The sequence below is a fragment of the Cryptomeria japonica genome, chromosome 4, assembly GCF_030272615.1.
Source record: "Cryptomeria japonica chromosome 4, Sugi_1.0, whole genome shotgun sequence".
In the NCBI taxonomy this organism is placed as follows: Eukaryota; Viridiplantae; Streptophyta; class Pinopsida; order Cupressales; family Cupressaceae; genus Cryptomeria; species Cryptomeria japonica.
The window spans coordinates 539,419,156-539,434,831 of NC_081408.1; the positions used below are offsets into that span (position 1 = coordinate 539,419,156).

General features: G+C 38.1%; 1 protein-coding gene across 1 annotated transcript in view; it reads left to right on the forward strand.

The window, feature by feature from the left end:
• The window catches only part of LOC131068022 (multiple organellar RNA editing factor 2, chloroplastic), a 33,311-nt gene extending 18,231 nt beyond the window's left edge, over nucleotides 1–15,080 (forward strand). Inside the window, exons 3-7 of the mRNA XM_058003223.2 lie at nucleotides 13,904–13,969; nucleotides 14,103–14,237; nucleotides 14,310–14,393; nucleotides 14,472–14,588; nucleotides 14,733–15,080. Of these exons, the coding sequence (XP_057859206.1) occupies nucleotides 13,904–13,969; nucleotides 14,103–14,237; nucleotides 14,310–14,393; nucleotides 14,472–14,588; nucleotides 14,733–14,737 (407 nt within the window). The 3' untranslated portion in view covers nucleotides 14,738–15,080. The remainder of the gene's footprint in view (nucleotides 1–13,903; nucleotides 13,970–14,102; nucleotides 14,238–14,309; nucleotides 14,394–14,471; nucleotides 14,589–14,732) is intronic.
• Nucleotides 15,081–15,676: the final 596 nt, after the last annotated feature.

Below are 15,676 nucleotides of genomic sequence, written 5' to 3' on the forward strand. Positions count from 1 at the left end.
CAAGTATCAGATAGTTTGAAGAATTCTTTCTTTGCAAAGGTTAGAAATAATGCCATTGAGATGTGGTGGTTGCAAATGAACATTTGTTGCTCCCTTGCATCCACCACCACCTCTTTCTCCCACTCTATTTCTATCTTTCCAATGACTCAGTGCATTGTTCATAGCACACACATAGCAAGGGGTCCAATAGTTATGTCTGTATGTAGATTGAATTAATAACATTTGATTCATCAATAATCACCTGAACTACATTTTGAGGATCGATCTCCTCAATGGCTTCTCTTGGATTTGAACTGAAACTCAACATTGTTGCTCTTTCCAATGCAATCAACTGCTGGCAAGAATTAAGGTCCTTAAGTGCATGAAACAAAAATGTTGATGAGTGGACTGTGTCTAATATCTGTCCACCCATCCATAATTATGTTGCAGCCATGTGTTACCCATTTGGCCTTCCTCTCCTCTATCAACAGGTTAACCTTGAAATAATTTTTTTCAAGATAGTGGTTCTCAATTGAGTCTTTCTAGGACCCACATAATCAGTACCAGCTTTGCCTGCCTTGCCTAGCATTTCCTTGTACAAAGGAGATTGAGCAACATGGAAAGACGTGTTGTTACGAAATAGAAATTGACAATGGCCTCATCTGCAACCTCCCTTGCTTGCACATTGAACATATTTGTTCTGGGTTTAATATTGGTGAACCTGTAGCTTTCCTATTCCCCCTTGATTCCACTGCACTCATCTCAAATGACAGAAATGAAGGTGGTCTTCCTAGGCCTTGTGGTATAACATAAATTATTGGTGCAGTTATGCCCCCATGAAATAATTTGACCATCTCAGCGCTCATTTCAAGTGTGAGTTTCTCACAAGTTTCAATTCCTTTACTAGGGGTGTGCAATAAGTGTGCATTAACTTTGTAATGTTGCTATTCCAGTTCTTTGGGCAAATGTTGCATTTCTATTTCCAACTTCCACCTGAATTAGATGCTCTATTTGTGTCAAGTATTGTTGCAAACTACTGCAAAGGGTTTTTCTTGATAAATGGCATTTTGGCATATTGTGCCAATAACTCTGAAGGGAAGTCAGGTTTCAATATAGTCACACATGAACTATTTATGGCAGGGCTGCGCATGGGTTTATGTTTCACTGCCTTCAATGAATTCCTCCCCAAGATCAGCATAAACACTAAATGTATCTATTTTGACCCAAGAAATGGATGCAACATAAAATATAAATATAAAAATAAAAAGAAGGTACAGTAGAATTTTAAATTTCAAAAAAATTAATGTCTTAGCTATAGAAAAAAGTTAAACTGCATGTTGTTGTTTCCTTCAGCTGTCATTGGAGAACTTCGCAACATTTTCAGGTGTCGATGGAGAACAACCTCATGATGGGATGCAAACAAAAAGTTATTTTTCTTTTTATATGGTATCAATGACAGTAGCAAATGTGATCATTGGAGTTCAATTACTGCTCTATATTGGGCTCCAGGAATTTATTCCAGCCAACAAAATGAACAAATCTGTAAGGAGGGAAAGTTAGGGTTTACAATTATGGGTGAGAAAAATTTGAGTGTTTCATATGCAAATTGGACAGCAGCAATTTAAAAGATGGAGACAAAGATGGAAACCATAAAAATTAAAAACATAGGGATTTCAAGATTTATTACATACCTGTAATCTTTTCCTCTCCTTATTTGTAAGTAAAAAGGCTGAACTCCTGATGTCAGGGATGAGGTGTCTTATCAAATTGCTGTATATTAGTATACTACCCTTGTGATGACTGAAAAATGCTGAAGACCAATGTAGATGGAGACAAACAGTAAAAATTCTGTTTATAATGATGTAGTTGCTTGAAAGTAGAAGCCAAAGAACACTGTGTTGATATTAGTGATACTGAATCTGCAATGAACCCAGCAATGTACTGAAAACATGCTAAAAACACTTAGTAACCTGCATGTGATTGAAACAGAAATGGCAAAATGCAACAAGAAAGAATGAAAGGAGAAATGATAGGGAAGATAGAGATAAACCTAATATTTTTATGTGGAGAAGGCTTGTAGGGACCACACAACTCATTATGATATTTTAGAATTTCAAAAATGACAAAGGTTTAAAACTTTGAATAGTCATGAGGGACATCATAGGGATGTTGGGGATGTCCTGCTGCACCCTTGGCATTCTCAAACAGGGGACGTTCCTAGAGGATGTTCCCCTTTCAAAGGAAGGCGGTGCCCTTGGAATGCATCCCTCACCCCTCTTTTTTTTGGGAATGTTCCAATCCTTGGAGCATCTCCTTTTTAGGAAACAAATAAAAATAAAAAAATTAGGAGGGTATGCGTCCCTAGGGTTCACTAATATGATATAGACACATACATATTGATATGTATGAATATATAATATTTATTAATAATAATTATCTACATCTCATACTCATACTCTCTCTCTCTCTCTTCCTCTTCACATTCATTATTTGATGTTTCACGTTTGATTTCATAGATTTTGATTTCAATGTTGAATGTTTCAAGCTTTCATGTTAAAAAAGCTTAAAAAAAACTTAAAAAATGTTGTTTATAACTAGGGATTTATAGGGTTCGGATTGCCTTAAGGCAACATCCGAACCCTTTAGGTCTGGGCCCTAAAGGGTAATGTGACCCCAAGTCTAGATCCAGCCCTATTTCTCCCACGCTATCATCAAACACTCACGTCTTAATAAATTTGGCGCCAAAACCTAAAGGAGGCCGACTTGAAATTAAGGTTACAAGTGCATATAAATAAAGAACATTTCTCAAGCCATAATCACCAATTCAATCTCAAGCAAACAGCGAATTTAGCTCTGCTGCTAAGGTGCGAAATTTCAAGGAAGGGTGCGAAATTTCCCAGACTTGTGCGAAATTGTCCAAGAGGACATAGTGTATTTTGATGCAGTTTTGAAGCATGCAAAGGGACAAATCTGATATGTGAAGATCAGATTTAAGCTTTTGTACTTATGATTTAGAGGAGAATATACAATCTGACCTGTGGGTCTTTCATGCTAGGTTTTTCCTCCTTGGAGGTTTTCCCAGGGTATGCCTATTTGTCTACTGTTTTATTTCTGATTTTACTGAATATTGGCTTATTAAAATACTGCAAATCTGATTACAATCTAGGGCATAATCAATTATATAAATCTGATTAACATACCTAGGGTATAAAATTACATGGTATCAGAGCTAAGGTGTCACTAACTTCTGATTTAGCAAATCAATTGTTGCATATAGCTGTTATTTGTTTTCAGATTAAAAATGTCAGGTTTGAAGGCTGAAGATAGACTTGAGGGAGCCATTGATTTTGCTGCTTGGAAAGTTTGTATTCTATTGATCCTTGAAGAGAATGATCTACTGAAATTTGTAGAAGAAGAAAGGCTGTCTCCTCCAGAAGATGCTGTAGAGCTGAAACTGTTCAAGAAAGATTCCCTCAAGGCTAGAAGGATCATAATTGAGTCCGTCAAGAATCATCTTGTCACTGTCATATCAAAGTTTGTATCTGCCAGAGAAATGATCAAACACTTGGAAGGGATGTATGAAGTCAACAATTTCAGCAGGGCTCTTGCTCTAAGACAGCAGCTTCTTCACATGAAAATGAAAGAAGAAGACTCAATCATAGCCTACTTCATGAAGATCAATGAACTAAAGGACAAGCTAAGCACTCTTGATTGCCAAATCTCAGATAAAGATCTTGTGATGATTGCATTAAATGGTCTACCTGATGAATGGGAACCATTCATTCGTAGCATTGGTGGAAGAGCCGATCGTCCCAACTTTGAGCGTCTTCAATCTGATTGCATCGAAGAGGAATCTCGAATTGAGGTAAGAGGAAAACTCAAGAACTCTCTCAAAGATAATCATGTTCTCTTAACTAAATCTAGGAAAGGTGGTCATTGAAAGAAAGAGAAGAGAAGCAAAGATTTTAGATCCTCCTCATATGATCCAAGGAAAAAGTCTAAGAGATTCCTCTCACATTCGTTGCTTCAGATGTGATAAGTATGGTCACTATGCCAGAGATTGTTAGAATGACCCAAAGGAAAGGGAAGCCAATTTAAATGAAGTTGCCGAACAAAGTGAAGATTACCTTCTTATCTCTGCTCTATCCAGCAATGTTCCTACGGACAACAATACGTGGATACTTGGCAGTGGTGCCTCCAAACACATCTCAGGATTTCATGAACATCTCTCAGATCTGATTGAAAAGGACACCAATCTTCATGTAGTAATCGGTGATGATGCTCTATACTCGGTAAAAGGCTCTGGCACTACCTCTTTAAAACTAGATTCTAGTATCTCCTTACAACTCTGTGATATTCTCTTTGTACCTGGTATTAAAAGAAATCTTATTTCCATTTCTGCCTTAGAAGATAAAGGTTTACAAATAGCATTTTCTGAAGGGAAAGTACTCGCTTGGCCTAAGAAATCTAATTTCAAATCTGCTCGTATTATTGGAAATGGATGTGATAGTTTATATAAGCTTGCAGCTAATCCAATTCAAGCTCTCATTCATGAGACCCCTGAATCATGCGAGCTATGGCATAGAAGATTGGGTCATCTTCACTTTCAAGCTCTTCCCAATCTCGGTAAAATGGTCAAAGGTATGCCTAAACTCAGTTTATCTCATGATGATGCTTGTAAAGGTTGTGCAATGGGTAAGAATGTAAAGAATCCTTTCCATAAAAGTGATAGTAGGGCTAAAGAAAGGTTAGAGCTTATTCATTCAGATTTATGTGGTCCTATGTCTGTAGCATCTCCTAGTGGTTTCCTATATTATGTTATCTTCATAGATGATTTCTCTAAGAAAACATGGATCTATTTTCTTAAATCTAAAGAGTCTGAAGAAGTCCTAAATAGATTTAAAGAATTCAAAGCCTTAGTTGAAAATACTACAGGAAATCGAATTAAATGTTTGAGGTCTGACAATGGGGGTGAATACACCTCAGGTAGTTTCTATGACTTTTGTGTTAACGCAGGAATTAAGAGGGAGTTCTGCGTTCCCTACAATCCTCAGCAAAATGGAGTTGCTGAAAGAAAGAACAGGACCATTGTTGAAGCTGCAAGAGCCATGATCCATGATCAAGACTTGCAACCTTTTCTATGGGCAGAAGCATCCAAAACCGCAGTTTATATTCAGAATAGATGTCCTCATCGCGTCCTAAAGGATGTAACACCTGAAGAAGCCTTTTCAAGAATCAAACCTGACATCAGTCACCTATGGATATTCGGAAGCCTTGTGTATGTTCACGTGCCTAAAGAAAAACGAACCAAGTTGGATCCATCTGGAAAGAAAGGCATCCTAGTAGGATACAACGAATCTTCCAAAGCCTTCAGGATCTACATTCCAGGTCAAAGGTATGTTGAGGTAAGTAGAGATGTAACTTTTGAAGAAGATATTGCTTTCAAAAGATCTAAAGGTTCATTAACCAACAATAATGATATGGTGATTGAAAATCAAGATTCAATAGTTGATGCTAACCTTGAGTTACAAGAGGAGTCTACTGACCTTCCAGATCAGGAAGCTCAGAATGACCCATCAAAACCCATGCACTCTACCGATATACCTCAGGATATTGTGGTTTGTAAGAAGAGACCACTTTGGGTTAGAAACACGATTCAAGATGCTGAAGGGTTTGCTGCTCCCAAAGGAACCTTTAGAAATAGCAAGAGTTTCCAAAATCATGCCAACTACATTTCTGTGATGTGCAATATAATTGAGTCTTAACTTCACAATATCGAAGAAGCTATGTCCCATCATGCTTGGAAATTAGCCATGGATGAAGAGTATGGGTCTATCATCAAGAATGGTGTTTGGGACATTGTACCCAGACCCAAAGGTAAGTCTGTTGTTTCCTCTAAATGGTTGTTTAAAATTAAACATAATGCTGATGGTAGTATTGAAAAATATAAAGCTAGGTTTGTAACACGTGGTTTTCTCAAAAGGAAGGAATAGATTATGAAGAAACCTTTGCCCCTGTTGCTAGATATACTTCTATTAGATCTATAATAGCTATTGTTGCAGCCAAAGGTTGGGAGTTGCATCAAATGGACGTTAAACAACTTTCCTTAACGGTGTCATTGAGGAGGAAGTCTATATTGAGCAACCAGAAGGTTATGTAATCCATAAAAGAGATTCTCATGTTTGCAGGTTGAAGAAAGCCTTATATGGGCTCAAACAGGCTCCTCATGCTTGGTATGAAAGAATTGATTAGTGCTTACTAAGTTTAGGATTTTCCAAGAATGATGCTGATGCTAACATTTACTTGAAAGCTTACAATGATAAGATGCTTATTTTAGTTTTGTATGTGGATGACTTATTTCTCACTGGTGAAAGTAAATTAATCATAAGATGTAAAAAGGAATTAGCCTCAGAATTTGAAATGAAGGACTTAGGTCTAATGCATTACTTCCTAGGGTTAGAAGTATGGCAAAGAGCTGATGAAATTTTTTTAAGTCAAGGAAAATATACTATTGATATTTTGAAAAGATTTAGAATATTAGATTGTAAACCTATGCATACCCCTATGGAATCTAACTTAAAGAAGTTAAGTGTTTTTGCAGCTAATTCTGATTTTGCAGATCCCTCTGAGTACAGGCAGTTGATTGGCTCCCTGATGTACCTAGTCAATACAAGGCCAGATATCTGCTATGCTGTGAATGCTCTCAGCCAATTCATGAGCTTACCTAAACTTGTTCACCTGGTTGTTGCCAAGCACATCCTAAGATACCTACGTGGCACAATTGGTGATGGGCTAAAGTATTCACTTAATACCTCAATCCTCTTGGAAGGCTACTCAGATTCAGATTGGGCAGGAAGTGTCAAGGATAGGAAAAGTGCTTCAGGTATCTGCTTCAACTTGGGCTCTACAATGATCTCTTGGGCATGTAGAAAGCAATCTTCGGTAGCATTAAGCACTGCAGAAGTTGAGTACATTGCCGCATCTGTTGCATCCAGAGAAGCAGTGTGGCTTCGTAAGCTCCTTGTTGGATTATTTGGTCAAGCTAGTGATCCCACCACCATTCATTGTGATAATCAAATCTGTATAAAGATGTCAGTAAATCCTGTATTCCATGATCGGTCCAAACATGTGGAAACTCACTATCATTTTATTCGGGACATGGTGCAAAGAGGTGCCATTCATCTTAAGTACATTAGCACAGATGAACAGATTGCAGACATTCTTACCAAACCTTTATCCAGAGTGAAGTTCGAATACTTAAGAGACAGGCTTGGTGTTGTGGAAAACGGGACCCTAATTGAGAGAGAGCTGCAATCTTAGTGACTCTATTTGCAGCGCTGTGAATCATCCTTTGCTTGTGTGCAAGAATGAATTATGTCCAATCTATGCTTGTGTGCTAGATGGATGATTGTAATTATGTAAAGACCCGCTTGTGTATTACATTTTCTATGCTTGTGTGCTAGAACCATCCTATGCTTGTGTGCTAGATGGAAGATGTAATTCTATGCTTGTGTGCTAGATCCATTCTATGCTTGTGTGCTAGATGGAACTCTAAAGGTTCAGATTATGTATTCTCCTCCTCCCTAGTTAAGAGGGAGTGTTGTTTATAACTAGGGATTTATAGGGTTCGGATTGCCTTAAGGCAACATCCGAACCCTTTAGGTCTGGGCCCTAAAGGGTAATGTGACCCCAAGTCTAGGTCCAGCCCTATTTCTCCCACGCTATCTTCAAACACTCACGCCTTAATAAATTTGGCGCCAAAACCTAAAGGAGGCCGACTTGAAATAAAGGTTACAAGTGCATATAAATAAAGAACATTTCTCAAGCCATAATCACCAATTCAATCTCAAGCAAACAACGAATTTAGCTCTGCTGCTAAGGTGGTGCAGGTATTGAACCAACTCAACACCTCAAATCTTACTTGTAAATTACCCTAACAGCTCACAGAGGAAAAGGGAAGAGAGAAATGCTTAAAATGAAAGGAGGTGATGCACCGAGATAAGAGATTGTTCCTCTCCCCACCCAAAATGGCACAAGGAATCAACTGAAATACCCAAGAGATGCACAAACTTCAGTTGCATGAGTGACCCAAACACATGTATGGAGGTTAGAAATTGCTAAGTGTCAAGAGGGGAGAAGGATTCCCACAAGTCACACTAAAAAAAAAAAGTTAACACATCATATATGGAGAGAAGAGCCACCACAAAACATACACCTATGATGAAGGTAAGGAAACATACACAACATGCATAAGTTGAAGGAAGGCAAGAATGAAATTTCAATTCATTCAAAGGCCAAAAGCCAAACTTACAGTTGCAGAAATGCAAAAATAATTACAAGTCTTCAAGAGAAGAGAAAGAGCATAGGAAAGTTCAAGGCAGTAGGGGGAGAACCCTTTACAATGAGGCTTAACAACCTTATATAGAAAAATGGTTACAAGAGTGATCATGACCCCTGCATGTCAGTCTGGGAGTGCAGGGAAGTGCATGCACTTGACCATTGTACATGCAAGCAACCTAGCCATACCCACAAGAGGCAACCCTGAGAAGGTGGATTGATTGACCTTCCAAAGTCAAAGTATGCAGACATGACACAAGTCACCACAACAAGCATGGCCGCGTACCTCCCTTGATGAAAATCCTGCCAAAAACATTAAATGCACCCTTGTGGCTTCACAAAAGAAGGTGCACAAGTCACCAAAACTGTCAGAGCATTTAAAGCCTTGAATGTCGATCACGCCATCTGGAAGTGTCGCCAGTCGGAAAGAAGTCCGGAGACTTCGAAAACTCGGGTTCCCGAAGTGGGTAAGACAAAGAAAGAACTTCAGAACCTTGGGGTTTCGGGGAAGAGGAAAGAGACGCAGCAGGGAACTTCGGAACCTCGGGGTTCCAGAGAACTGGAAAAGGGCTAAGGAAGGAACTTCAGAACCTCGGGGTTCCAAAGTTTCGAGGGAATTAGAGAGAAAAGTTCCGAGGGAACTAGAGAGAAAAGGAAAGGAGGGAAAAAACTTCGGAACCTTGGGGTTCCGGAGTTTTGGAGAGAAGAAAGGGAAGGGTAAGGAAGGAACTTCGGAACCCTGGGGTTCCGGAGAAAGGAAGGAAGAAAGGAACTTTGGAACCTCGGGTTCTGGAGTTCCGGGGAATTGAAAAGGAGGCAAGGAAAAGGCGGAACTAAGCAAAGGAACTTCGGAACCTTGGGGTTCCGGAGTTCCGGGGAAGAGAAGAAGAAAAAGAAGGAACTCCGGAACCCCAAGGTTCCGGAGTTCCGAGGAACGAAAGAGAAAGGGAAAGAAAGGGAAGGAACTTTGGAACCTCGGGGTTCTAGGAAAGGGAAGAAAGGGAAGAGGGAACTTCGGAAATCTGGGGTTCCGGAGTTCCGAGGAAGGGAGGAAGAAGAGAAAGGAAAGAGAGGAATTTGGAAACTCGGGGTTCCGGAGTTCCTGGAAAAGAAAGGAGAGGCAGCAAAGAGAAGGAACTTTGGAACCTAGGGGTTCCGGAGTTCCGTGAAGAGAAGAAAATGAAGAGGGAACCTCAGAACTTCAAGGTTCCAGAGTTTCGGAGAAGGAAAACAGAAGAAGGCAAAGGGAAATAACCTCGGAACCTCGGGGTTTCGGGGAAAGAAGAAAATGCCAAGGGGAAGAACTTCCTCCGGACAAGGCAACACTTCACACTTCATGATTCTTCTGCTTTCTCCTTGATCAACTAGGGCAGTGCTGGTCCATGGATTGTATCTCTGATCGGTTCTTACTGATGGATCAAGGGTGTCATAAAATGACAATAGGTGATTATGACATTTGCCTACAATTGATTGACAAATTCTTTAATATAAAAATATTTCCTCACTTTTCTCCTCCCTGTTGTTATTACAGAAGTTTTGCCAGTAGGGATTAGATCACCATGAGACGCTTGACCATTCCTAGGGATTGGATCATCATGGGACACTTGACCATTCCATTATTCACATGAATCTTTTCATGACTTGTAAGCTGTCTTACTTGAGGAAGAGTTTCACAGAAATTGGAATGAACCAGAATGATTTCTTTTCTTGTTTCTGGATTGAGTAGAACTGGTATGTATGGAGCTCAGTGTGCATATATATATATATATATATATATAGCTTGAAACATTCAAGGTTGGAATCATATGTTAAATGTTAAACAACACTGAACATTCAAATGAAACGTGAAATCAGAATGACAGAAATCAAGAGTTATATTAGTAAGTGTATACCACAAATGTTGAATGAAAAAAATTAAAAAATGTAGTACTGTTGTATCATTAGAGTTCTCATTACATTATAAGTTAGATTTGAATTTAGCTCAAAAATGGAAAAATTCCAAATGGCAATTCCCAATCACTATCTGTAATCTAATCATTCATTTGAAGTTTTGGCCTTTGGCTGCTGGTCCTGATTGTGAACTCTACATTTCAAGAGATGAAATATGTAACTTGTCGAAAGGAACACCAACCAATTCCACCTGTTTGCAATTCTCATCAACATGTGAAGGATTCTTAGGCTCAAATCCCATCATACTATAGGAGTCACTCTATACATGGTTGTCTTGCAATCAATCAGACAAAAGGCCCTATATATAGCTATTAGCTTCTCTTGTCTACAACTGCTAAGCCTGTTCCTCTTGATAGAGTGGATGAAGTTATAAGTAGGTTAGTGCCTTTTAGTAGTAGAGGGACTTGCTACTTAGGAGAGGAGGTGGGTGGTAAACATGCACAAAGATAGAGTAAGGCTGCTACATAGTGATCACCATCCAATAAGGTCTATTTGGGCAAGCATATGCCTATCCTCATTAGTTAATTGAGAGAAACTAGTAACATCAACAAACTTGATCCATTCTAACCTCAAATCTCCATGCCATATCATTAGTGTACAATTTGGTAAGTTGCTAATGAACCCTTCTCACCTCCTTAACATTGATTGGAGCAACTCTCCCAGGTCTAGGGCCACTAGGGTTCATCGCGTATGGTGCCACATGTATAGAAAAGTTGACCTTCTCCTACCTACATTGAACAATGTGAAGAAGATGTTTGTTAAAGACTGTGAAGGTGGATCCTTGGCATGAACAACTGCAATGTTTTCTCCAAGTGTGTTGGCAATCCTAGCAATGAATTGAACTGTAGAATGAGAGGTTTTGGATATGTCTTTTAAGGCTGAAAGATGTGAATATGTACAGAATACTTGAGTCATCTCTTTCATCTTGTCATGTTTTTAACTTAGACATCCCTTCACCCCTTTCCTTCGGTATATGTAACAGATGTGCATTAACCATGTTGCAACTTTTATTGCATAGGCAACATTGGTAGTGTCTTTAGCCACCAGACTTTTTTTTTTTGAATTTCAAGTTTTGAGCACGGGGTTTGCTGGGATTAAAGGGTCCTTTTTGGCAAAGGTTTTTACTTAGAGGAACATCAAACTTGCTCACACCCAATTGAAGTCTCCTCTCACCCTCAGCAGACTTCACTTCCATTACCGGTTCCTCAACCTCTGGGTTTGCTCTTGTCTTTGTTGGTGATTTCTGGTTGTGGCCATAGAAACCTCCTTCTCTTCTTTACTACTAATGCTGTCTCTGTCTATTTTTCCAAACAAAACGTAAGAAAAAGCATACAAAATCATCAAATTACAACGTAGATTTTAATTTACAAAAGAATTCCTAAAGAAAATTTAATTAATTTTTTTCTCTGATTTATGCCCCTTGAATGCTACTAGTGCCTCAATGTTTTCCTTGAGTGCTTCCTCCTTGCTGATCTTTTTCAACAGCCTGCTTTTTTCATTTTGTTTGCACATGCATTTTGCTTTTTGTTACAATAGGCTTAATTTAGGGTGTAAAGGGACGGGGGAACGTTGGTGGGCCCCCCTCAACTTCTCTTTACTTTTGGTGTTTTTTTCAAAGTTTTTTGAATGGGATGTCTTGGCTGGCATGACATCCCAATTGCCATTCCCATCACATTAGAAATGTATAATGAGTCAAGGAAATGTTTCCAAAATGGGAGAGAACCCTTTCGCTGTCTTGGAATGTTTCTGGTATAAATTTTTGGGTAAGGGAATGGCTATAGAAAATATTTCTTAGCCGTCTCCAGGCATCAAAAGTGGGGAAACGGGAAACTCTGCCTTGGAGGAATTGTTAGTATATTCAGTAACAAGGGAAATTGAACTTTCTTAAGATTTTTCTACAGCTAAGGCTAATATCTTTTTTTACTGCTACCAATGCACCTGCAAGCAGGCAGAAGCAATTTGTTTTGGTTATGAATTGATTTGGGAGTTACTTCAAGTCTGATCTAATCTCTAGGAGATTGGATTTGAGAAATAATTCACATATTACATTTGTGAGTCAAATCCATTGATTTTTTCATTGAGGTTTATCAGTAAATGCTGTGAGGCCTGTACTAATTCTGGGAGGAACAAGCCCAGTCTTGGATGTGTTATGACACTCATGTATCCCTCTCAAGTTATAGGCTGCCTTATTGTAGTGTTGTGATTTGGACTTGGGTCTCTCTCTCATTATGAACACAAATTTTGAATTTTAATCATTACACCACAATTCTTTGTGTGGTAATATCCATTGTTCACAGTTTTGATAGTTTCTAGTTGGGATTCAATCATCTGATCAAGGCTCATGAATATTGTTTTGAAGAGTTTGTACCTAAAAACATTGACACAATTTTATCAAAATATTAAACAACAATTAGATAAAATCATCTTGAAATAGGATCGTGTTCTTTCATTAATTGGTCTTGGTCAAATGGTGATGTTGCCGAAGTATGCAAAACTATCATGAAAGTCCTTATTGTCCTTTATAAAATTGTGTTCTTTCATTAGTTGGTCTTGGTCAAACAGTGATTGTGCTGAAGTATGTAAGACTATGATCAAAGTTCTTATCGTCCTTCATAAATTTGATGCTTTTTTAAAGGCCAGAACCAATGTTAACCAAGTATTTCTTGTACACCAGTGTTCTCTAGTCCCGGGTGCTCCTCTGTTCCAGAAAGCAATATTTACTCATAACACTATGTTTACAGTTTGAATGATGAATCTTGGGGCTCCACTTTTGGGCTAATCTTGATAGAAAGCTACATAAATATTATTGAACGGAATTCTTGTTAAAACCAGAAATCTTGGCTGCAAAGCTTAATGATATTTTTAGGCACAGTGAAGTGCACTCCATTAGAAGATTTTTGTCGTTTTTAGCCCTTTTTTCTGTCCAGTGTTTTTTACTTCAACAAGGCATTAAAACTAACTTTGCATGTCTTCTTCTTGCTTTTTGGATCCACCGTTCTTATTTATTTATCGATATGTAGCTATTGTGTTGGAGCATGGCGTGTGATAAGAAGAGCTCTATTTAGTACCTATTGCCATTTGGTGAAGCAGAAGGAACTGTGACCTTATCATTATCTGTGTTATAGCAGTTATATTTAGTCACGATTGTTAGAAAAGATTAAATGCTAAGTTTAGATCTTGAGATCCCTACTGTCTTGTGGAATGACAGTCTATTGTGTTTATTTAACCTAATAAATTTCAAGTTTTACATATTTAAACAAAAAGAATAATTTTCTTGTGGCCAAAGACATTGTTTATGGAGATGCTGAAAAAAGTTTTTGCATGCAATTCCAGGAAAGCAACGAGTGTATTGGGGATCTTAGAATGTTTTTCTAAACAAGAGTAGTAGTATTGATAAGATACAGAGAGTCGTATGCTTCTTGCCTTTTTCCAAAGCACATTTTATTTAAAGGTCACATATTTCACAGCCTTCTTGTGAAATCTATAACTGCAATTTGGTGGGCATTGAAAAATAAACTATATATAATTGTGAGTTGAAGACTTTTTAAGAGAAAAGTTCCCTGTTGGTGCAACACTTATTACTCTCTAACTGTTTGCGTCCTTAACATGAGAAATATTTACTGTCTGTCTTTTGCAGGTTTGCCTGGAGTCCGTTTTGTATTGCCAGATTCGTATGTTGATGCTACTAATAAGGATTACGGAGGTTGGTTTGTGCATGTTAGCTGCTTTTTCTTCTAAGAATTAGGATATAAGGGAGTTTGATATTATATATGCACAAACAAGATGTCTTTCTGATATGACATCTGAATGTAACACTAAGCTTTACTTGTATTCAGGAGAATTATTTATTGATGGGAAAATAGTTCAAAGATCTCCTGAAAGGCAACGATTGATTGATGCCGCCATGTATAAAGGCAATGACAGACCTAGGAACAATGATAGAGCTCGTGCTCGACGTAGAGAGAATCAAGGTAAGACATACAAATACTATTTAGATAGATTGTCCAATGACATCTGGATGTAACAGATATTTTCTCATTCAGGGCCTCCTGAAAGGCAACGATTTAGCAATTCTCCTATGCCACAAAGCAATGATAGATTTAGTGCTGGACAGAGATTTAATCAAGGTAAGGCACATGCCAATATTATTTAGTTGGATAAAAGTATTATGTTTGGATTTAACAGTAATTTATGTTCTCATTCAGGGCCTCCTCGTTCGGGGCCTCCTGAAAGGCAACAATTTAATGATTCTGCTACACAGCAAGGAAATGAGACGCCTAGGTACAATGATAGATTCAGCACCGGACAAAGAGAGAGTCAAGGCAAGGCCTATTACAAATCATCTATATAGATTTATTTTGGATGTCATTGATGTAATCTCAACCTTTATTGTCTTTTATTAAGTTTAGGTAATAATCACAATCATATCTTTTTGTCTTTATCTAACAACACTTATGATGATGCAGGATGATGAGACTACTGGTCTTTCCAAAAGTTGGAATTTGATCACTGCTTGCAAAGTCTACACACACATATGATGGCAGGGTCACATACTCTTCTTGATGCTAGTAGTCATGAGAAAGTTCTTCATAGATCTTTGAGAAAGCAATTGATGTGTGCACTTTACAACCATGCGTAACATTTGTGGCACTTATGTATATACCTACACTTGAAAATGTACCTTTTTGAAGATTGTCACTGGTGGACTTTATATACTATGGTGAACAATGTGTTGTTTTAAAGGATCTCAGTGAGAACACACTAAATTTATTGTCACGCTTCCCTTCTTTTACTAAGATTGGAATTCTTTATCAGACTTGCTCTCTATTTAGTCATTTTTTTTACTACATTCTTTTCCTTTGTTGTGCTTACTCATTTTTTTTACTCTGTCTCCTCTTCCGTTGGGAATGTAGTCGATGCTTTATGAGACTAATATCAAAGGATGTGCAACATAGATGCTTGCGTAATGGCCAACTTGTGACAGTTGATGATTGATTGGTTCCACTTCAACATGTCAGAGGAAACAGTATCTATTGTTTTTGCATAATTAGTCCTTGATTCTGCTGTATAGCTAGTAGTGTGTATTCGAGAAGCTCCTTGTCTAAGACTCCTCACTGGTTAATCATATTGTTACCAAACATGTATTCAATTTTAGTTAAAAAAAAATATCGAGGTAAAACTTTAAAAGTATTTATCTTTAACGGAAGTTAATACAGGAAACCAAGATTATTTTGGATTGGGATACGATAGCACAACAGTAGATGTAGGGATCAAGAAAGCTTCATATAAAGGTGACAGGGTGTCAAACGTTCCCCATCTTGATTTCACTTTTGCATGTGTCCATCTTTATGGAATAACTCAGTATGGAACTGATCAAGGGGTAGGATACAAACAAGATTCGCCCAAAACT